The 24,045-nt window shown below is 41.7% G+C and overlaps 1 protein-coding gene and 1 long non-coding RNA gene across 2 annotated transcripts; both read left to right on the forward strand.

The window, feature by feature from the left end:
• Positions 1–11,851: 11,851 nt before the first annotated feature.
• On the forward strand, positions 11,852–12,883 carry LOC111981384 (uncharacterized). Its single transcript, XR_002879586.2, has 2 exons — positions 11,852–11,963; positions 12,505–12,883. It is a non-coding gene; the product is annotated as an uncharacterized lncRNA (long non-coding RNA).
• A 5,955-nt stretch (positions 12,884–18,838) lies between these two features.
• Positions 18,839–23,190, forward strand: gpr83 (G protein-coupled receptor 83). The gene is given in 4 exon segments (XM_024011184.2): positions 18,839–19,216; positions 21,777–21,902; positions 21,986–22,119; positions 22,408–23,190. Coding segments are annotated over 4 exon segments (1,050 nt in total). The 5' UTR covers positions 18,839–18,892; the 3' UTR covers positions 22,874–23,190.
• Positions 23,191–24,045: the final 855 nt, after the last annotated feature.

The raw sequence follows: 24,045 nt of genomic DNA on the forward strand, positions 1-24,045 counted from the left end.
ACTTTCGTCGGATGTGGCAGGGCTTTCAAACCATTACGGACTACAAGGAGAAGCACAGCCAAGAGCTGCCCAGTGACATATTTATTATATTTTTTTGTATAAAAAACCCCCCAACTATCTGCCCGGTAAATTCGTGGCCCTGAAGGCCTCATGCAACTGGTACAGCTCATTGTGTTACCGTAGCTAGGTTTCCATCCAATTGGTGAAAGATCTTCATCCAAATATTCTAAAATCTGCATAAAGAAAGTATCTGCATTTTCCCACCAGTGGTGTTTCCACCACACTGACTTGTTGATAAAAAAATTACTGCATGATGACGTAGTGCATACAAAATGTGCTTTTTCGCTTAAGTTTTCAGTTAGGCAAGCCTACGTAAAGAGATTATTATGGATAAGAGCGAGAATATTTGTATTTGTCAAACGACAGTTACACATCAATCATCATGTCACCAGAAGAAGACCCTCAATATTTATTGGAAAGTAGTATCAAGATCACTGTGCGCTTATACCACCCTGTGAAGTTCATTATAACTTATTTCATCTGTAGCCTAATAAACTGCATGGTTTCCCGAGTAGCAGTGGGAGGACCACACACCATATCATTGCATGACTCCAAGTTTACTTCAATATTATGGTTTAGCTGATGAGTATTTTTCTCAGCTCATACAGGAGTAATAAAGGCCTAGTTCTGTTCAACCAGCTGTGTTTTCTAGGGGTGGGTAAAATGTGTGACAACACTCCGGTCCCGAGGACTGGAGTTGCCCATCCCAAGCTGTGGACCTGTGGATGGAAAGTAAATCCATGAAAATGTCACTGCTCATGTTTGGTAGGAGCAGTGCATCTGTTGTGGTTATTACTGTAAATATCCATCAATATACCATCTCTCATTAGTACAATGTAGACTGTGTATAATGCATATTTGAATTTATGGAGTCAATTTGTAGCCAAGACTATTGATGTTGGTTGCATACAGAACGTCTTTTGATACAGTAAAATAATTGGTCCTGCATCTATAAAATATTTGTAAGCATTGTGTCCACCATTTCATAAACAAACCTTTACATTTGCATATAACAAAAATCCATCATGGGTTTAGCAATAAGTCAAGGATAGGTACATGCTGTATATTTGAACATTTTGAAAAATGCAAAAATCCAGGATCCCTAAGGCCTGAAAACAAAAAGTACATGTAGTAGTAGTGTAATAGGAAGTTAATTGTTAATGTAGTACACAATGGAAAATAACCACTTGTATCTCTGAAGCAACCAAGCAACCAACCCTTCCAACCACAGCAAAGTGAGGTAGTGGTTTGGTACTTCCCGTATGATAAAGGAGGAACCCAAAACTTGAGGTGTTGAAAGATAAATTGCACACAATATGGTTGCCCTGGTTTGAACTACCTGAACATTCACCATCATATTGTAGATAACACAAGTCAGGTATCAACAATTACATGCTCATTTCACATGTGGAGGCACAATGTCTGAGTCACTACATCTCCCTGTTTGCTACAAAAATGTATTTTTATCAGACCTAATAATCCCAACTGTAATAATATATAAATGTTCCCTGTATGTAGTAGTAATGCACATGGATGGCATTTTCAGCTTGATTTTTCTTTTAATAATATTTTTTAATGTTCTTATGAAAATTGGGACATTTTGTAATTGAGAACATGTACACACAAATCAAATCAAATTTTATTTGTCACATGCGCCGAATACAACAGGTGTAGACCTTACAGTGAAATGCTTACTTACGAGCCCCAAACCAACAATGCAGTTTCAAAAAATACAGATAAGAATAAAAGATAAAAGTAACAAGTAATTAAAGGGCAGCAGTGAAATAACAATAACGAGACTATATACAGGGGGGTACAGAAACAGAGTCAATGTTTCGCACCGATTATTTGAGGTAGTATGTACATGTAGGTAGAGTTATTAAAGTGACTATGCATAGATGACAACAGAGAGTAGCAGTGGTGTAAAGAGGGGGTGGGGGGTAGCCATTTGACTAGATGTTCAGGAGTTTTATGGCTTTAGGGTAGAAGCTGTTTAGAAGCCTCTTGGACCTAGACTTGGTGCTCCGGTACCGCTTGCCGTGCAGTAGCAGAGAGAACAGTCTATGACTAGTGTGGCTGGAGTCTTTGACAATTTTTAGGGCCTTCCTCTGACACAGCCTTGTATAGAGGTCCTGGATGGCAGGAAGCTTGGCCCCAGTGATGTACTGGGCAGTTCGCACTAATCTTTGTAGTGCCTTGTGGCCGGAGGCCGAGCAGTTGCCATACCAAGCAGTGATGCAACCAGTCAGGATGCTCTCGATGGTGCAGGTCTCTGACCTCCTCCCTATAGGCTGTCTCGTCGTTGTTGGTGATCAGGCCTACCACTGTTGTGTCATCGGCAAATTTAAAGATGGTGTTGGAGTCGTGCCTGGCCGTGCAGTCATGAGTGAACAGGGAGTACAGGAGGGGACTGAGCACGCACCCCTGGGAGCCCCTGTGTTGAGGATCAGTGTGGCGGATGTGTTGCTACCTACTCTTACCACCTGGGGGCGGCCCATCAGGAAGTCCAGGATCCAGTTGCAGAGAGAGATGTTTAGTCCCAGGGTCCTTAGCTTATTGATGAGCTTTGATGGCACTATGGTGTTGAACTCTGAGCTGTAGTCAATGAATAGCATTCACAAATAGGTGTTCCTTTTGTCCAGGTGGGAAAGGGCAGTGTGGAGTGCAATGGAGATTGCGTCATCTGTGGATCTGTTGGGGCGGTATGCAAATTGGAGTGGGTTTAGGGTTTCTGGGATGATGGTGTTGACCAGCCTTTCAAGGCACTTCATGGCTACAGACATGAGTGCTATGGGTCGGTAGTCGTTTAGGCAGTTTACCTTAGTGTTCTTGGGCACAGGGACTATGGTGGTCTGCTTGAAACATATTGGTATTACAGACTCGGACAGGGAGAGGTTGAAAATGTCAGTGAAGACACTTGCAAGTTGGTCAGAGCATGCTCGCAGTACACGTCCTGGTAATCCGCCTGGCCCTGCGGCCTTGTGAATGTTGACCTGTTTAAAGGTCTTACTCACATCGGCTGTGGAGGGCGTGATCACACAGTCTTTCGGAACAGCTGGTGCTCTCAAATCAAATCAAATCAAATTTTATTAGTCACATACACATGGTTAGCAGATGTTAATGCGAGTGTAGCGAAATGCTTGTGCTTCTAGTTCCGACCAATGCGTAATAACCAACAAGTAATCTAACCTAACAATTCCACAACTACTACCTTATACACACACAAGTGTAAAGGGATAAAGAATATGTACATAAAGTATATGAATGAGTGGTGGTACAGAACGGCATAGGCAAGATGCAGTAGATGGTATAGAGTACGGTATATACATATGAATGAGTACTGTAGGTATAAACATAAGTGGCATAGTTTAAAGTGGCTAGTGGTACATTGTATTACATAAAGATGGCAAGATCAGTAGATGATATAGATTACAGTATATACATATGAGATGGGTAATGTAGGGTATGTAAACATTATATTAAGTGGCATTGTTTAAAGTGGCTAGTGGTACATTTTTACATAATTTCCATCAATTCCCATTTTAAAGTGGCTGGAGTTGAGTCAGTATGTTGGCAGCGGCCGCTAAATGTTAGTGGTGGCTGTTTAACAGTCTGATGGCCTTGAGATAAAGCTGTTTTTCAGTCTCTCGTCCCTGCTTTGATGCACTGTACTGACCTCGCCTTCTGGATGATAGCGGGGTGAACAGGCAGTGGCTTGGTTGGTTGTTGTCCTTGATGATCTTTATGGCCTTCCTGTGACATCGGGTGGTGTAGGTGTCCTGGAGGGCAGGTAGTTTGCCCCCGGTGATGCGTTCTGCAGACCTACTACCCTCTGGAGAGCCTTACGGTTGTGGGCGGAGCAGTTGCCGTACCAGGCGGTGATACAGCCCGACAGGATGCTCTCGATTGTGCATCTGTAGAAGTTTGTGAGTGCTTTTGGTGACAAGCCGAATTTCTTCAGCCTCTGAGGTTGAAGAGGCGCTGCTGCGCCTTCTTCACGACGCTGTCTGTGTGGGTGGACCAATTCAGTTTGTCCGTGATGTGTACACCGAGGAACTTAAAACTTTCCACCTTCTCCACTACTGACCCGTCGATGTGGATAGGGGGGTGCTCCTCTGCTGTTTCCTGAAGTCCACAATCATCTCCTTTGTTTTGTTGACGTTGAGTGTGGGTTATTTTCCTGACACCACACTCCGAGGGCCCTCACCTCCCTCCTGTAGGCCGTCTCGTCGTTGTTGGTAATCAAGCCTACCACTGTAGTGTCATCCGCGAACTTGATGATTGAGTTGGAGGCGTGCATGCCACGCAGTCGTGGGTGAACAGGGAGTACAGGAGAGGGCTCAGAACGCACCCTGTGGGCCCCAGTGTTGAGGATCAGCGGGGTGGAGATGTTGTTACCTACCCTCCCACCTGGGGGCGGCCCGTCAGGAAGTCCAGGACCCAGTTGCACAGGGCGGGGTCGAGACCCAGGGTCTCGAGCTTGATGACGAGTTTGGAGGGTACTATGGTGTTAAATGCTGAGGTAATCGATGAACAGCATTCTCACATGGGTATTCCTCTTGTCCAGATGGGTTAGGGCAGTGTGCAGTGTGGTTGCGATTGCGTCGTCTGTGGACCTATTGGGTCGGTAAGCAAATTGGAGTGGGTCTAGGGTGTCCGGTAGGGTGGAGGTGATATGGTCCTTGACTAGTCTCTCAAAGCACTTCATGATGACGGAAGTGAGTGCTACGGGGCGGTAGTCGTTTAGCTCAGTTACCTTAGCTTTCTTGGGAACAGGAACAATGGTGGCCCTCTTGAAGCATGTGGGAACAGCAGACTGGGATAAGGATTGATTGAATATGTCCGTAAACACACCAGCCAGCTGGTCTGCGCATGCTCTGAGGACGCGGCTGGGAATGCCGTCTGGGCCTGCAGCCTTGCGAGGGTTAACACGTTTAAATGTTTTACTCACCTCGGCTGCAGTGAAGGAGAGCCCGCAGGTTTTGGTAGGGGGCCGTGTCAGTGGCACTGTATTGTCCTCAAAGCGGGCAAAAAGTTGTTTAGCCTGTCTGGGAGCAAGACATCCTGGTCGCCGCGACGGGGCTGGTTTTCTTTTGTAATCGTGAGACTGTAGACCCTGCCACATACCTCTGTGTCTGTAGCTGTTGAATTGCGACTCGATTTTGTCTACTTGTCTCTGTACTGGGACTTAGCCTGTTTGATTGCCTTGCGGAGAGAATAGCTACACTGTTTGTATTCGGTCATGCTTCCGGTCACCTTGCCCTGGTTAAAAGCAGTGGTCGCGCTTTCAGTTTCACGCGAATGCTGCCGTCAATCCACGGTTTCTGGTTTGGGAATGTTTTAATCGTAGCTGTGGGTAGACATCGTCAATGTCACTTCCTAATGAACTCGCTCACCGAATCAGCATATTCGTCAATATTGTTGTTGGACGCAATGCGGAACATATTCCAATCCGCGTGATCGAAGCAGTCTTGAAGCGTGAATCAGATTGGTCGGACCAGCGTTGAACAGACCTAAGCGCGGGAGCTTGTTGTTTTAGTTTCTGTTTGTAGGCTGGAATCAACAAAATGGAGTCGTGGTCAGCTTTTCCGAAAGGGGGCGGGGGAGGGCCTTATATGCGTCGCGGAAATTAGTATAACAATGATCTAGGGTTTTTCAGCCCTGGTAGCACAATCGATATGCTGATAGAATTTAGGGAGTTTTGTTTTTAGATTAGCCTTGTTAAAATCCCCAGCTACGATGAATGCAGCCTCAGGGTGTGTGGTTTCCAGTTTACAAAGAGTCAGATAAAGTTCGTTCAGGGCCATCGATGTGTCTGCTTGGGGGGAATATATACGGCTGTGATTATGATCGAAGAGAATTCCCTTGGTAGATAATGCGGTCGACATTTGATTGTGAGGAGTTCTAGATCAGGTGAACAGAATGACTTGAGTTCCTGTGTGTTGTTATGATGATCACACACGTCTCGTTAATCATAAGGCATACCCCCCCGTCCCTCTTCTTACCAGAAAGATGTTTGTTTCTGTCGGCGCGATGCATGAAGAACCCAGCTGGCTGCACCGACTCCGTTAGCGTCTCTTGAGTTAGCCATGTTTCCGTGAAGCAGAGCACGTTGCAATCCTGATGTCTCTCTGGAATGCTACCCGTGCTCGGATTTCATCAACCTTATTGTCAAGAGACTGGACATTGGCGAGTAGTATGCTAGGGAGTGGAGCGCGATGTGCCCGTCTCCGAAGCCTGACCAGGAGACCGCCTCGTTTGCCCCTTTTACGGCGTCGCACAGGGTCGCCGGCTGGATCAGATCCATTGTATTGGGTGGAAGGCAAAACACTGGATCCGTTTCGGGAAAGTCATATTCCTGGTAGGAACGATGATGAGTTGACGTTAATCGTATATTCAGTAGTTCCTCCCGACTGTATGTAATGAAACCTAAGATTACCTGGGGTACCGATGTAAGAAATACACATAAAAAAACAAAATACTGCATATTTTCCAAGGAACGCGAAGCGAGGCGGCCATCTCGTTTCGGCGCCGGATGTCATGCATGTTTCAGTGTTATTTGCCTTGAAGCGAGCATAGAAGTAGTTTAGCTCGTCTGGTAGGCTTGTGTCACTGGGCAGCGCTTGGCTGTGCTTCCCCTTGTAGTCCGTAATGGTTTGAAAGCCCTGCCACAATCCGACGAAAGTCAGAGCCGGTGTAGTACAATTCGATCTTTGTCCTGTATTGATGCTTCGCCTGTTAATGGTTTGTCGGAGGTTATAGCGGGATTTCTTATAAGCTTCCGGGTTAAGAGTCCCACTCCTTAAAAGCGGCAGCTCTAGCCTTTAGCTCAGTGCGGATGTTGCCTGTAATCCATGGCTTCTGGTTGGGGTATGTATGTACCGTCACTGTGGGGACGACGTCATCGAATGCACTTATTTATGAAGCCAATGACTGATGTGGTGTACTCCTCAATGCCATCGGAGGAATCCCGGAACATATTCCAGTCTGTGCTAGCAAAACAGTCCAGTAGCTTAGCATCTGCTTCATCTGACACCTTTTTTATTGATCTAGTCACTGGTGCTTCCTGCTTTAATTTTTGCTTGTAAGCAGGAATCAGGAGGATAGAATTATGGTCAGATTTGCCAAATGGAGGGCGAGGGAGAGCTTTGTATGCGTCTCTGTGTGACAAAGAATACAGATGAAAACTCTCTCGGTAGGTAGTGTGGTCTACAGCTTATCATGGGAAACTACCAGAGGTGAGCAATAGCTCAAGATTTCCTTAGATATTGTGCACCAGCTGTTGTTTACAAAAATACATAGACCGCTGCCCCGTCTTACCAGACGCTGCTGTTCTATCCTGCCGGTACATCATATAACCAGCCAGCTGTATGTTGATGTTGTCGTCGTTCAGCCACGACTCCATGAAGCATAAGATGTTACAGTTTTTATTGTCCTGTTGGTAGTTTAATCTTCTGCGTAACTCGTCGATTTTATTGTCCAAAGATTGCAAGTTTGATAGCAGAACGGAGGGAAGTGGGGGTTTATTCGATCGCCTGCGAATTCTCAGAAGGCAGCCGGACCTTCGGCCCCTCTTTCTCCGCCTCCTCTTCACGCAGATCACGGGGATCGGGGCCTGTTCCCGAGGAAGCAGCGTATCCTTTGCGTCGGGCTCATCAGAGTCGTGAAAGGAAAAAGAGGATTCTGCTAGTGCGTGGGGAGTAATCGCAGTCCTGATGTCTAGAAGTTGCTTTTGGTCATAAATGACGGTAGTGGCAACATTATGTACAAAATAAGTAAAAAAATAAGTTACAAACAATGCAAATAAGCGAACAAAAAAACACAATCGGCTGGGGGCACGTAAAACGTCTTTCATCTTCTCCGGTGCCATCTTATGTGATGCATTTTCTGAATGTTTATAGAGTAATTGGTATTCATCATAAATACGGCAACCCCATGTGAATAAGCTTTCTACGGCAGCACTGACATAACAGATATGTGTTTTTAGCAGCTTATACTGTGACACCTCATGATGAATGATCTTCATTTGCAGAGACATGGATCAAAGTTACCACACACTGCCCTTGCAAAGTTTCCCTTTAACAAGGCGTCACTAAAGTCCCTGGTTCGAATCCAGGCTGTATCACATCCGGCCGTGATTGGGAGTCCCACTGGGCAGCGCACAATCGGCCCAGCGTCGTCCGGGTTTGGCCCGGGTAGGCCGTCATTGTAAATAACAATTTGTTCTTAACTGACTTGGCTAGTTATATCAAGGTAAAAATAAAAATGGGCTTACATTTCAAGCCAGAACATTGTACATTTTTTGTTTGACTTCAATATTGTGAAAAAAGGAGGAGCAGAGGAAACAACAGACAATATAACATTACAATGCAGTGATACACACATCATACACACTGTATAGGCAGCAGATTTATAGATCAGTGTTTTAGAGGGAACAATAACAATCAATGAATCTGGCAGAGAAATTGTCTTTTTGTTATAAGATAGTGAACTCAATGGGAACTCAATGGATTGGCATGCATTCTAATAATTTTCACATGGTATAGGCATGTGTATTTCGTAAGGTCTAGAAAGAACAGCATTGCAAGAGAGATGTGCAAAGCTAAGGAGTTAGAAGACGGTATAGCCAGCTATGCAAGGTAGCTTTGCTTTTAATGAATGATCAAGCGAGCGGAAGCTAGCCTATATATTTCAGCCCCCAGAATAGTGACATGGGTTAACAGGATCTGATTTGCTTGCTGAGAAATATGTGTAGGCCTAGGAAGAGCTACTGTCTCAGGACGAAAGAGGTGCACGCGGAAATGAAATGGTTTTCGCTTCAAGATGACTACCACACAGTTTGGGGTCAACACACAAGTGCAAGAGCACCTTTCTTCTCTAACCAATCAATCAAAGGCCTTTTTATTCCCCCCTCTTTCCACCCCCTCTTCTTTTACAGTTCTGCATATTTGAGCATCTTGCTCACTCCCAAATATACTAGTGTTACCCATCAAAGCATTTAAAAGATCCAGTGCTCTGAACATGGGTCATAGGGTCATGATAGGCCTACCCTACAGGAGATGACACCTTATTTGCTGTAAGAAGATATTAGTTGTTCTACTGAACCTTTTTACACTCATATGTCAAACATTTCTTGTTTCAACAGTGTCTTAAGTGGCTTGTATTTCCTTCAACCACACAGTGTAATAATAGAGAGAAGTGAATGAATGATCTGAGGAAGTGTTTTTTTTCCTTTCTTTTAGAGGTGAACTGAATGTTCACACTCACACACCATGTGAAACAAAGCTGTGAGTTTATATATTTATCTCTGACATGCACTCATTTTCAGTTATCATGGATGACATTTCTTAGACTCGCCTCAATTAAGGGAATCATATACGCTAGAAATTAACTGAAAGATACTACAGTAGAAGCTGCTAGGTTGTACCTGACTAAACATGACTACACGTTACTACACATTCATTTTGACAGTTGTATAATTGCGGTACTATTGATAAACAATTTAACCATGATAATACGCAGGGTTATTCTGTAGCTATTGTAGAACATGGACATCTGTGGTTCAATATTTTTAAGTACCAAGAAAATTGCTTGTGTTGTGTGACATGCATCAATTGTGTTGTATGACATTACCTTCGACATGGCTGACATGTTGGAACAAACACGACCCACACTCTATTACAAGGTTATTGAGTCCCTCTAATGTTATTGCATTGCATTGACTAGTCATTCTTCAAGGATTGTGTGAGAGTCAGGCTGGTAATGAATACAGTGCATTCGAAAAGTATTCAGACCCCTTCACTTTTCCACATTTTGTTACATTTCAGCCTTATTCTAAAATGGATTAAATAGTTTTCCCCCTCATATATCTACACACAATACCCCATAATGACAAAGCAAAAACAGCTTAGAAATGTTTCTTAATTTATTGAAAATAAAAAACTTAAATATCACATTTACATAACTATTCAGAGCCTTTACTCAGTATTTTGTTGAAGCACCTTTGGCAGTAATTACAGCCTTGAGTCTTCTTGGGTATGACGCTACAAGCTTGGCACACCTGCATTTGGGTAGTTTCTCCCATTCTTCTCTGCAGATCCTCTCAAGCTCTGTCAGGTTGGATGGGGAGCGTCGCTGCATAGCTATTTTTAGGTCTCTCCAGGTATGTTCGATCGGGTTCAAGTCCGCGCTCTGGCTGGGCCACTCAAGGACATTCAGAGACTTGTACCGAAGCCACTCCTGCGTTCTCTTGGCTGTGTGCTTAGGGTCGTTGTCCTGTTGGAAGGTGAACCTTCGCCCCAGTCTGATGTCCTGAGCACTCTGGAGCAGGTTTTCATCAAGGATCTCTCTGTACTTTGCTCCGTTCATCTTTCCTTCGATCCTGACTCGTCTTCCAGTACCTGCCACTGAAAAACAAAACCACAGCATGATGCTGCCACCACCATGCTTTACTGTAGGGATGGTGCCATGTTTCCTCCAGACGTGACGCTTGGCATGCAGGCCAAAGAGTTCAAATTTGGTTTCTTCAGACCAGAGACAAAAATTATAGTTATTTCAATCAAATGAAAGCATACTGTACATGTTTGTTTTATTAACAAGGAATAATGAGTAGAAAGCCGAGGTCACAGACTGTTTCCAAACTCATTAATTCAGTCTATCTACAAAGAACTCGTTACAGGCCATGGTCAGCACAGCAACCAAGATGACAAACTCCTGAAAGTCCACTAAGCGGGCTGTCATGTGCCATTTTACTGAGGAGTGGCTTCCGTCTGGCCACTCTACCATAAAGGCCTGATTGGTGGAATGCTGCAAAGATGGTTGTCCTTCTGGAAGGTTCTCCCATCTCTACAGAGGAACTCTGGAGCTTTGTCAAGAGTGACCATCGATCACCCGATTGCTCAGTTTAGCCGGCCAGCCAGCTCTAGGAAGAATCTTGGTGGTTCCAAATTTCTTCCATTTAAGAATGACAGAGGCCACTGTTTTCTTGGGGACCTTCAATGCTGCAGAAATATGTTGGTACTCTTCCCCAGATCTGTGCCTTCACAAAATCCTGTCTTGGAGCTCTGCGGACAATTCCTTCGACCTCATGGCTTGGTCTGACATGCACTGTCAACTGTGGGACCTCATATAGACAGGTGTGTGCCTTTCCAAATCATGTCCAATCAATTGAATTTACCACAGGTGGACTCCAATCAAGTTGTAGAAACATCTCAAGGATGATCAATGGAAACAGGATGAACCTGAGCTAAATTTCAAGTTTCATAGTAAAGGGTACTTAAGAATACTTATGTAAATAACGTTTTTCTGTTGTTTAAAAAAAAATACATTTGCAAAAATTTATAAAATCCTGTTTTCACTTTGTCATTATGGGGTATTGTGTGTATATTGATGAGGGGGAAAAAATATTAAATCCATTTGAGAATAAGGCTGTAACGTAACAAAATGTGGAAAAAGTCAAGGGGTTTGAATACTTTCCGAATGTACTGTAAGTAATATATTGTTTGTCACAATAGCTGTGGACTGTTGAACGCAAATAAGATATAATGTGCTTTTACATTCATCAAGAGCTAATTCCTTTTCCACATTGTATTTCATGTGCATGGATCTCTGAAACTGTATTGACAAAGTGGCTCAATTTCAAACTGCCATCTGAAGCATTTCACAACCATGACATGTTGTCACTGTGGTTCCAGATATTTCCTGCTAACTAGCCTTGCAGTTGTCTTCCTCATTTTAGCTTCCTCTTTGTGATGTTAAGGCTTATTAATGATCAGGCGTGTTGTCAGATGCACAGTATCATCAGCGTCTCTGTCGCCGTTTGGTTAAAGGAGAGAACTCAACTAAGGAATCATTGGGGCACGCACTAAACATCCACCATTTCAACTAGAGGTCAAATCATTCAGGTATAACATTATATTGTTTCATGGTTTAATTTCTAATTCATTACATTTACATAACAAATCTGCACAACTTTGGAATATATTATACAGTATAATGTATTGCTTTTTCTAAATGTAATGGGTCTTTAGTCATTGTTTCTATTTGACTTGGGGCGGCAGGTAGCCTAGTGGTTAGAGCGTTGGACTAGTAACCGAAAGGTTGCAGGATTGAATCTTTGAGCTGACAAGGTAAAAATCTGTCATTCTGCCCCTGAACAAGGCAGTTAATCCACTGTTCCTAGGCTGTCATTGGAAATAATAATTTGTTCTTAACTGACTTGCCTAGTTAAATAAATAATAATTGTAGTTTTATGAAGATATGAATGGAAGTGTTATCTACCCTAAACAAACAGTTAAAAGGGGCTGGTCCACTGGTTTCACTGCAGTACAGTTAAGTACACCAAAACAAAAAAGTACATAAAAAATAACCTTGAGTTAAATGTTTGGACAGGGAATACATTCATGTTTAAAAATTACACAAATGTCCCTTCTGTTCATACTACAGGTTCATCGTCTGCAACTGTGAGAGCAGGCCCCCCACTTAGTGTATTTGACAAGCTGAGTTGGACACTCAGTATGACAGGGTGTCAGTTTGTCAAATACCCCAAGTGAGGGGTCACTTGTCTGCTGAGCATCTCCCATCAGACTGACTTCAAAGAAGAACACTTCATTAACCTCCAAGTGACTTTCACTGTTAAGACTTTCTCAGAGGCAAAACATTTTGATTATGTGAAAAATATTATCTTTATCTACTACGAGTGATTATGTGCAATTGATCACACACTGTCACAAATGTCTCATGTATTTTGTGTAAGTTTGTATGATGGAACTTAGTACACTGTGTAACAAATGTGTGTCTCTGTATTAAATACTGCATTAAATAAGTACTGGGTTATATAAAATTGAGGTCCCTAGTATATTTATAGACGATGTGTATAGATTAATAGGAAGGAATAGAAATGGAATTACGATTGCATTTATATAGATAACTTTTCATCAGGTTTCTATGCACTTTATGTAGGCCTGCATTATGTGTAAGGGTGACTGACCCACTACTACCAATGTAAAGTAATCACTGGGTGATGCACAGGAACAGTGAGTGGTAGCACATTGCTCTATAATTCTCAGCACACATCAGTTATGACAGAGGAAATTAAAGGAGAGTTTGTGCTAATATGAAGCAGAGTCTAAACATTGCTTTCAACTAATTAAGGGAGATATAGGGACAATATATCACTTATTTATCTTGCACTCTGTGCTTTTACAAGGCCTATTATTATGGTCAATAACCTGCCTTTGGATACTTATATAAAATACCACCCTTTATCTGTCAGTCCCACATGCTTTCCTGTGCTCACAAAGCCACATGAGCTAGAATAAGAGCGGATGTCTGTGCTATCTTGTGATTAGATAGCAGTGTGTGACTCACATACTGCATAGCAATGGCGGTCAAAAAAGATGGAGTCATCACCCATCAGTGTCATGTGTCATCAGTAACACTGAATATCGTTGTAATTTACCGACATGGTACCAAAACCACCCAATATGACTATACTGTATGTATTTCCATACAGTAACTTTCCCATTGTGATTTCCTCTGAGATTAGACTAATTCAACCCCGTTGATTGGCCTCGAAGGGAGTCTTCAATCAGTCAGGTAAAGGTATACTCAGGATTGGGTAGGTTACTTTCTAAATGTAATATGTTACAGTTACTAGTTACCTGTCCAAAATTGTAATCAGTAACGTAGCTTTTGGATTACCCAAACTCAGTAACGTAATAGCCAAGCTTCCTGCAATCCAGGACCTATATAATATGTGGTGTCAGAGGAAAGCCCATAAAATTGTCAGAGACTCCAGTCACCCAAGTCATAGACTTTTTTCTCCTCTACCACACGGCAAGCGGTACCAGAGCGCCAAGTCTAGGACCAAAAGGATCCTGAACAGCTTCTACCCCCAAGCCATAAGACTACTGAACAATTAATTAAATGGCCACCGGACTATTACATTGACCCCCCACCCCCATTTGTGTTGTACACTGCTGCTACTCGCTGTTTATTATCTATGCATAGTCACTTCACCCCTACCTACATGTACAAATGACCTCAACTAACCTTTACCCTCGCACATTGACTCGGTACCGGTACCCCCTGTATATAACCTCGTTATTGTTATGTTATTGTGTTACTTTTTATTATTTACTTTAGTTTATTTGGTAAATATTTTCTTAACTCTTCTTGAACTGCACTGTTGGTTAAGGGCTTGTAAGTAGGGCATTTCACGTTAAGGGCAACACTTGTATTCGGCGCATGTGACAAATAAAGTTTGATTTGATTTGATTACATTCCATTACTTTTAGATTACATGGGCTCTCAAGCCTACACAGGGCTCCCGAGTGGCGCAGCGGTTTAAGGCACTTTGTGCTAGAGCTGACACAGACCCTGGTTCGATTCCAGGCTGTATCACAAGTGGCCGTGATTGGGCGGCGCACAATTGGCCCGGTGTCGTTAGGGCTTGGCCAGGGTAGTCTGTCATTGTAAATAAGATTTTTTTCTTTATTGACTTACCTAGTTAAATAAAGGTTAAATAAAAAATTATTAAAAAATAATTAAGAGGCATTAGAAGAAGACATAAATGCATGTTTCCAATTGAACAACATCTATTGCAGGATAAATCAATGTTAAAGTTTACATAGCTGGCGATATATGGATGTTACATTTTACTTTATGGGTTGGTTATGTAGGCTTCTTCTAAACCATCGCTTTCTACTACATATAATAAAACAATTTAATTACATCTTTACATTAAAAACCAAAGTCTGTCAGAATTCCAGTCATTGCAATTATCAGACCTCAGGATAAGACCCAGATGCAGACAGTTCGAAGTAACAAAAGTTTATTACAAAAACAGGGGGCAGGCAAACGACAGGTCAAGGGCAGGCAGAGGTCAGTAATCCAGAGCAGAGTCCAAAAGGTACAGAACGGCAGGCTCAGGGTCAGGGCAGGCAGAGGTCAGTAATCCAGGGCAGTGTCACTAGGTATAGAATGGCAGGCAGGCTCAGAGTAGACAGAATGGTCAAAACCGGGAAAACTAGAGAGAAAAACAGGAGTACGGGAAAACTGCTGGTAGGCTTGGTGAGACAAGATGAACTGGCAACAGACAAACAGAAAACACGGGTATAAAAGCACAGGTGATAATGGCGAAAATGGGCGACACCTGGAGGGGGGTGGATACAAGCACAAGACAAGTGAAACAGATCAGGGTGTGACACCAATACATGTTATACCCATTCATTTTCAAGTATAGAACTTTGAAATATTGAACTATATATGAGCCAAATTGTTTTACATGAGCATAACCCCAAAACTAAGGACTTATTATCCAGCCCTACTCTGTTGTTTATGTTTGTTTTGCTGTCATGGAGGACTGATTGAGCTCATTGATTCGAGTTGAAAAATAAATGTTGCACTCATGGAATGGCATGCTTTGAGCACTACTTAAAAGTGCTATTTACATATGCTGCATTAGCTATAGGCCTATTGTTTACCTTTTCGTTGGTGACACTTTGATATCTTGATAATATGCAGCTGTTTAAAGGGAAAATCCACAGATGAAACAATAACAAAATGGGCGCCCCGCCTTTGTTTTGGTAAAAAGATGAGGGATGGGCCTGGAGAAATATAACCACTCTCAGATTAATAGACAGAACTATGGATGCAAGGACTGACCATCCATGATATGACATTATTGTTTTAACCATGTTATGAGGCTATGCAGTGTTTGTTTACATTTACAATGTTTACAAACATTGGAATAAAACAAGCTTATATTTTGGGTTATCATAGAGTGTGACAGTTGAACTAAGCTCATGAGGCCTTTATAATTTATATTATTCAAGAATCAATGGATATACTGTATATATATATATCATTTATAAGTCTAAAAATTGACGTAGCAACTACAGATTGCCCCTTTAAATCTATCAAAGTGTGCAAATTTGAGCATGTGTCCACTAGGCCTATGGATTTTTTTTATCAACATGAAATAGATTGAGCAATAAAAGCCCCACTTTTATTTCACTAGCTTGGATCCGCACTATGCAGCTGTTGCAAGAGCGCATTTTTCACTGGCTGTCCACTGGTTTCAAAAACAATGATTGATAGGCAGCTTAAACTTCTTGAATTCAACCATTATTGGGTTCAAATACACATTTAGATTTGTGAACAGCCATCCACAACAACCACAATCCGTAAGGCACAAATAGCTAAATGAGAGAGCAGCAGTAAGAGTGATTCACATCAATGCGCTATGTAGATATCAATAATAAGTTATATCCGTATCGCCGTAGACTACACCACTGCTGTCATCCTTACCTCCAAGCGTTAATTTGAATAATCTTTGGATCCCGACAGCAATCGCACTTTTGGAAGACATAACTTGGACTGTAGACTACAAAAATCTATTCCTGCTCTTTTTCCGCGACCCATCAAACACATTTGTTTGGTGTGTCGTCATAGTGGTCTCTGACTTGTGGTCAGACTCGCTCAGGCGGAACAAATTTAAATTTGCGCCATTTTCCAATAATGATTTGAATGTAAAAAAAACAACAACAGAGAAGTGTCAAATATTTTTTTCGAAAACATCCTTTCTGAATTTAAAAGTTATCCTCGAAGTAGTCATCTAGTTTTTCAAAAGTATCTGTAATCTGATTACAATATTTTTGCTGGTAATGTAACGGATTACAGTTATCGTTGTTGTAATCCCTTACATGTAACGGATTGTATGTAATCCGTTACTCCCCAACCCTGGGTATACTAAAAGTAAAGTAAAAGTCTAAAAGAGAGAGAAAACATTCAGAATTTCCATACAATATTTACTGTAATAGGTATATCAAGTAGGCATAGCCACAACCTGTGCAATAAAAACAATGGAGTAGTCCCAAAAGTGAAAACCCTGCTCATTTGTCACCCCAGACAGGCTCAAGCAAATACATTTGAATGGTTTATAAATATTATTTCAAATCACACGCTTCGTAAGCAACAAGTGTAGACTAACAGTGATGCTTACTTACGGACCCTTCCCAACAACGCAGAGAGAAAGAAATTAGAGAAATAATAGAAAAGTAATAACACGTAATAATAAATACACAATGAGTAACGATAACTTGACTATATACACGGGGTACTGAGACGATGTGCAAGGGTACGAGGTAATTGAGTTAGATATGTACAAATAACTAGGAATAGTGTTACTAGCCAACATGATAGATAAGAAACAGTAGCAGCAGCGTATGTAATGAGTCACAAAAGTTTGTGCAAAAAGGGTCAATGCAGATAGTTAAATAGTAAGCAAATAGCTACCCGGAATAACCATTTAGCAGTCTTATGGCTTCGGGGTATAAACTGTTCAGGGTCCTATTGGTTCCAGTGCATCGGTACCGCTTGCCGTGCGGTAGCAGAGAGAACAGTCTATGACTTGGGTTGCTGGAGTCTTTGACAACTTCCTCTGACACCACCTGGTATAGTGGTCCTGGATGGCAGAGAACGCGGCCCCGGTGATGTACTAGGCCATACACACTACCCTCTGTAGCGCCTTCCGGTCAGATGCCAAGCAGTTGCCAAACCAAGCGGGGATGCAGCCAGTCAAGATGCTCTCAATGGTGCAGCTGTAGAACTTTTTGAGGATCTGAGGGCACATGCCAAATCTTTTCAGCCTCCTGAGGGGGAAGGGTCGTTGTCATGCCCTCTTCACGACTGTGTTGGTTTGTGTGGACCTTGATAGATCCTTAGTGAAGTGGACACCGAGGAACTTGAAGCTCTCAACTAGCTCCACTATAGCCACGTCGATGTAAATGGGGGCGGCCCTCCCTTTCCTGTAGTCCACGATCAGCTCTTTTGTCTTGCTGATGTTGAGGGAGAGGTTGTTGTCCTGGCACAACACTGCCAGGTCTCAGACCTCGTCCCTATAGGCTGTCTCATCATCGTCAGTGATCAAGCTTACCACCGTTGTGTTGTCAGCAAAGTTAATGATAATGTTGGAGTCATGCGTGGCCATGCAATCGTGGGTGAACAGGGAGTACAGGAGGAGACTAAGCACACATCCCTGAGGGGGCCCCGTGTTGAGGGTCAGTTTGGCGAATGTGTTGTTGCCTACCCTTACCACCTGGGGGCGGCCCGTCAGGAAGTCCAGGATCCAGTTGCAGAGGGAGGTGTTCAGTCCCAGGGTCCTTATCTTAGTTATGAGCTTGGAGGCCACTATGGTGTTGAATGCTGAGCTATAGTCAATGAACAGCATTCTCACACATGTGTTCCTCTTGTCCAGGTAAGAGAGGGCAGTGTGGAGTGAAATAGAGATTGCGTTTCCAATTTATGTACAGAATAATACAAAATCCTCTGAGACCATGTTGTCTCCATTGGTGGATAGGTGGAGAGAATGGTTTATTTCATTACATGGTATCAATAGACACTAATGCTGAATTATTTGACAAAATAATCACAAATACACAATACACAAGAAATCCATCAATACATTAATCATTATAATATCCTAATAATATATTATGCAGGCCTATACTCCCATTCTTTCATTCTAAATGAATGGATTTTACATTATAACAAATTTATATTTTATGGCCACCTATGGAACCCATTGAAGGTTCGTTGTTCAATGTAGGCCTAGCAGAATACCTTATTTCTGGTGCGAACGTAAGTCAAACAGACGACCTGAAAGAATAGCGCTGGATCTGTGGTTAGCTGTGCTTCGAGTCAAATGATCTGACCAACCAGTTTAGACGAGGAGGAATACATGCTGCAGCATCTGTCATTTATAGACACAAATGATCAAGGAATGGTGAAGTGAAGTTCCTCATTGCAAATTCGTGCGTGTTAGTTTTCAATGATGGAAAGAACAAATAGTTCCGCATACTTTTTACAAGATTTTTACACACAGTCAGATAATTTATCATTTTGGAATTTTTATGTTGAGGAAGGAATGTACGGCAACGGAACTAAATATGAGACAGCGTCACAGAATTCAACAACCAAGACTTTACTCATTATAGCTTATTCAGTCATTATCATAATTTCACTTTTTGGGAATATTGTGGTTTGCCACGTTGTGATAAAGAACAAGAAGATGCATTCTGTCACAAGTTTGTTTATTATAAATTTGGCGGTTGCTGATTTAATGATTACTCTACTCAACACTCCTTTTACTCTGGTAAGTTACCTGAGCTAAATAGTTACCACAGATATGGTCTATACTTGTTTGTGACTATGTCGTAGACTCGTTGTTTTCAAATGCATTTCTGTGCAGTCTTTAAAGGCACAGTCTGTCATTTTAAATAATGACTATATTTTGAATAGGCTTCTTATAAAGACCTTACTAAGGTTAGTAGCCTAAAACTAAACTTGTTAAAATGTTTGTTGACACTGGAGAATATATTCACAAATGTAGCATAATGTTTTCTCTCATTGAAAGATAAAAATAATTTGCTCTGTTGTTTACATTTTTATGGGTGGAGCACTCTTTGGGGGTAGGCTGTGGTGTAATTACAGATCATGTTTTTTTATTTTGCCTTTGCAACTAACAGGCTACTGTAACAACTACTGTAACAGGTATACTGTGTGTAAGCGTTGTACTGCAATAACATCTAGGCTTTTGTGGTACAGTCTGATAGCTTTCCTATGCACTGTAGGAGTTACAGTTTAAGTCCCATTAGAGCTCTCACTCCCTCCTGCTACACTGGTGGCAGCGGTGGGATTCACCCCATTTCTCTCAAGTATTGGGGAAGTGTTCTCTGGTTCACAGCTAGGGCTCCGTGCATGAGGACACTTTTCATGATACGGGGAATACTGTAAAAGGTGTACAGTATGTGATTGTTGTACTGCCTCACAGAGGTCCAGGTTTTTGTGGTAGGCTTCAGGCTGTTAGGAGCTTGTCTCTGCACTGTAGGAGCTACAGTTTGAGTCCCCCTTACAGATTTTACTCTCTCCTGCTACAAACTATCATCAATTTTATCCTTCTGATAGAGGTGATGAATAATTATTTGATTAAATGCACATCAAATGCATAATGATCAACATGACGTCTGTGCCCTGCACTCTTAGAAAAAAGGGTTCCAAAAGGGTTCTTCCACTGTTCCCATAGGAGTACCTTTTTTGATTCGAGGGAAAAACCTTTTTGGTTCAAGGTAGAACCTTTTGTGGCCAGAATATCTATACTGAACAAAAATATAAACACAACAGGTAAAGTGATGGTCCCATGTGTCATGAGCTGAAATAAAAGATCCCAGAAATGTTCCATACACACAAAAAGTGTATTTCTCTAAAATGTTGTGCACTAATTTGTTTACATCCCTGTCAGTGAGCATTTCTCCATTGCCAAGATAATCCATCACCCTGAGAGGTGTGGCATATCAAGAAGCTGCATAAACAGCATGATCATTACACAGATGCACCTTGTGCTGGGGACAATAAAAGGCCACTGTAAAATATGCAGTTTTGTCACATAACACAATGCCACAGACGTCTTATATTTTGACTGAGCATACAATTGGCATGCTGACTGCAGGAATGTCCACCAGAGCTGTTGTCAGAGAATTGAATGTTAATTTCTCTACCATAAGCCACCTCCAACGTCGTTTTAGAGAATTTGGCAGTACGTCCAACCGGCCTCACAACCGCAGACCACGTGTAAACCCGCCAGCCCAGGACCTACTTCTTAACCTGCGGGATCGTCTGAGACCAGCCACAAGACAGCTGATGAAAATGTGGATTTGCACAACTGAAGAATTTCTGCGCAAACTGTCAGAAATTGTCTCTTGGAAGCTCATCTGCATGCTTGTCTTCCTCACCATGGTCTTGACCTGACTGCAGTTTGGCGTCGTAACTGACTTCATTGGGCAATACTAACCTTTAATGTCCACTGGCATACTGGAGAAGTGTGCTCTTCATGGATGCATCCTGGTTTCAGCTGTACCAAGCAGATGTTGTGTGGGTGAGCGGTTTGATGATGTCAGCGTTGTGAACAGAGTGCCCCATGGTAGCGGTGGGTTATGGTATGGAAATCAGTCAATTTAAATACATTTATTAGGCCCTAATTTATGGATTTCACATGACTGGGAATACAGATATGCATCTTTTGATCTTATGGCTGCCGCAGGCATAAGCTACGGACAATGAACACAAATACATTTGATCGATGGCAATTTGAATACACAGAGATACCGTGATGAGATCGTGAAGCCCATTGTCGTGCCATTCATACGCCTTCATCACCTCATGTTTCAGCATGATAATGCACAGCCCCATGTCGCAAGGATCTGAACACAATTCCTGGAAGTGGAAAATGTCCCAGTTCTTCCATGGCCTGTATACTCACCAGACATGTCACCCATATTTTTGTTTAGTGTAATTGACTTATTTGTAAAATATGTCTGTGCACTGTTATAAGCATGGCTTTGATTGTGCAAGTTTGAACAAATGTTTCAATTTGAAAATGTCCCAGTTCTTCCATGGCCTGTATACTCACCAGACATGTCACCCATATTTTTGTTTAGTGTAATTGACTTATTTGTAAAATATGTCTGTGCACTGTTATAAGCATGGCTTTGATTGTGCAAGTTTGAACAAATGTTTCAATTTGATGGTCATACAAATTGGCATAATTGTAAGGGTTGACTACCACTTGTTTTATATATTAATAAGGAAGTGTTAGGAAGTGTTAACTAAATGAAAACCTCAGATTGTGTTTGTATTAAATGTGTTCTGTTTTTCAGGCCAGATTTGTAAACAGCACCTGGGTCTTTGGGAAGACCATGTGCCATGTCAGCCGATTCGCACAGTACTGCTCTGTTCATGTGTCAGTGCTGACCCTAGTGGCCATTGCCCTAGACAGACATCAAGTAACTCACTTATTGTATCTTCTTACTTTCTTCACTTGAACTTACTTAAACAATGATTTCAGTTAAACACATTTTCTTTGCAGGTAGTCATGCATCCGATGAGGCGGCGGAAATCAATGTTTTGTGGCATGATTGGTATAGTTGTGATTTGGGTGACGGCCTCGTGTTTCTCTCTACCTCATGCCATTTATCAGAAGCTGCTGCGGTTTGACTTTGGGTAAGGGAGCAATATTATCTATTTATGTAAATGACATATTTTCTCCAGACAATCAGTACCATACTGTAATATTTATGCTTCCTTTAGACACTAATAAATGGCTCCTGTTTCCAGAGTTTAGTAAAACCCAATTACAGTCATTCTTAGCCGACACAGCCTCTGATTTTGAATGTACCTTTTACCTTTAATAGCTTCTATAATAACTAATATAAGCCTCTATAAACCCATAACTACTTACTTCCAAAAGTAGAGACTGTAAGCAAACATCCTGTTTTTCCCTAATCACAGAAAGGTTTGAATGGTGTGTCTACCCAGCTTTCCACAGCCATCAGATGTGTTTTGGAAGTACTTGGACCTGGCCACGTTTTTCCTCCTCTACTTGTTGCCACTTTCTATCAACTCCATAGCTTACATTATCGTTGCTAAGAAGCTATGGATGTGTAATGCTATAGGGGATGTGACTCTGGCGCAATATGTCGCCCACAGACAAAGGATGAAGATGACTCTGAAGATGCTGATGTTGGTGGTGGCTGTTTTTGCTATTTGCTGGTTCCCTTTAAACTGTTATGTGATTTTGGTGTCCAGCCAGGCCATTAACACTAACAATGCTATCTACTTCACCTTCCATTGGTTTGCCATGAGTAGCACCTGTTACAATCCTTTTATCTACTGCTGGCTGAACGGAAGCTTCAGGACTGAGCTCAAGTCCCTGCCTTTCATTTGGCGTTCCAAGAGGGCAGTACATCCATGCTGATATTGTCATCTCTTTAACTACATAGATTATGTATAAAGATATAGAGGTTAACGCAGAGGTTAATGACATCTTTCCATAAGATTCTGTGAAGGTCGCACCTATCTCCATTCGGTTGATGTAATTTATAATTAGATCTAGGTCGACCTATAATATGAAATATTAGAGAATAACGGAAGTCTATTTCTTTAAGGGGAGGTAAAAAAATATATAAAATGGTGAAGTAGTTTGTAAAATATTTTGTAAATAATCGGGAAAGAGAATATTAGTGAAACACTTGTATGGATACCATAATGGTAAATAAAACTAATGTGATTTTGCATGTTATGTGTTTTTTCAAAACATGATAGCCTACGGATACACAATTCAAGTAAAAAAAATATTTGTTTCAGTGTCTATTCTTCTTTTATAGTATAATGTTTGTAAATGTGTAACTGTGCACAGAGTAAACTTGAAACATTCACAATCATTCATTAGTGCACGCTATTGCATAGGGCTATTCAATTCTGTCCCTCAAGAGATGTACAGTAGTATTGCTGTTTTTCTTTCCTCCCTGGTAGTTAGTTGATCAGTATATGTCATTGGCCTTAGACTTGACTCACAATATATTCTCAGGGCTGATTCATTCAGTCCCTGATCAGATGGAGGAAGTAAAATCACCAGTTATGTGTGTGGCCCTCAAGGATTTTTCCTGGCCCTGCCATAGCATTATGCAATTAGTCAGATCTGATGAGCCAAGATTAAGCAAGTGTGAAGACTTTCTGGTGGGAGGGTGTGATCTTTTTTATGTGTAGGCTATGTCATTGAGGTTGATAATTAAATAGCTATTTACATAATTTTCCATTCACCACATACGTAGTAGATGGTATCAGACCAAGTTCACTTAATTGAATGATATGTGCTTTTCACTGAAATACCTTTAAAGGAGTACCCATAATGTCATATCATGACACTTGAAATCATTCAAATAATCTGTGAGTTGAACTATCTACCAATATAAATGCTTTCCCATAAATGTTTTCTTTTTCTTTTAATTGCTTAATTCGATAATTTCATGAATTTATATAATTAGATATATAGATGAGCATTAAAAATCACAAAGTTATTGAATGGCTTGGATTGACCAATCAGCATGCCTGATAGAAAAATGTACTTTTCTCACCAGACACCATCTG

This window comes from Salvelinus sp. IW2-2015, linkage group LG20 (assembly GCF_002910315.2).
Source record: "Salvelinus sp. IW2-2015 linkage group LG20, ASM291031v2, whole genome shotgun sequence".
NCBI lineage: Eukaryota > Metazoa > Chordata > Actinopteri > Salmoniformes > Salmonidae > Salvelinus > Salvelinus sp. IW2-2015.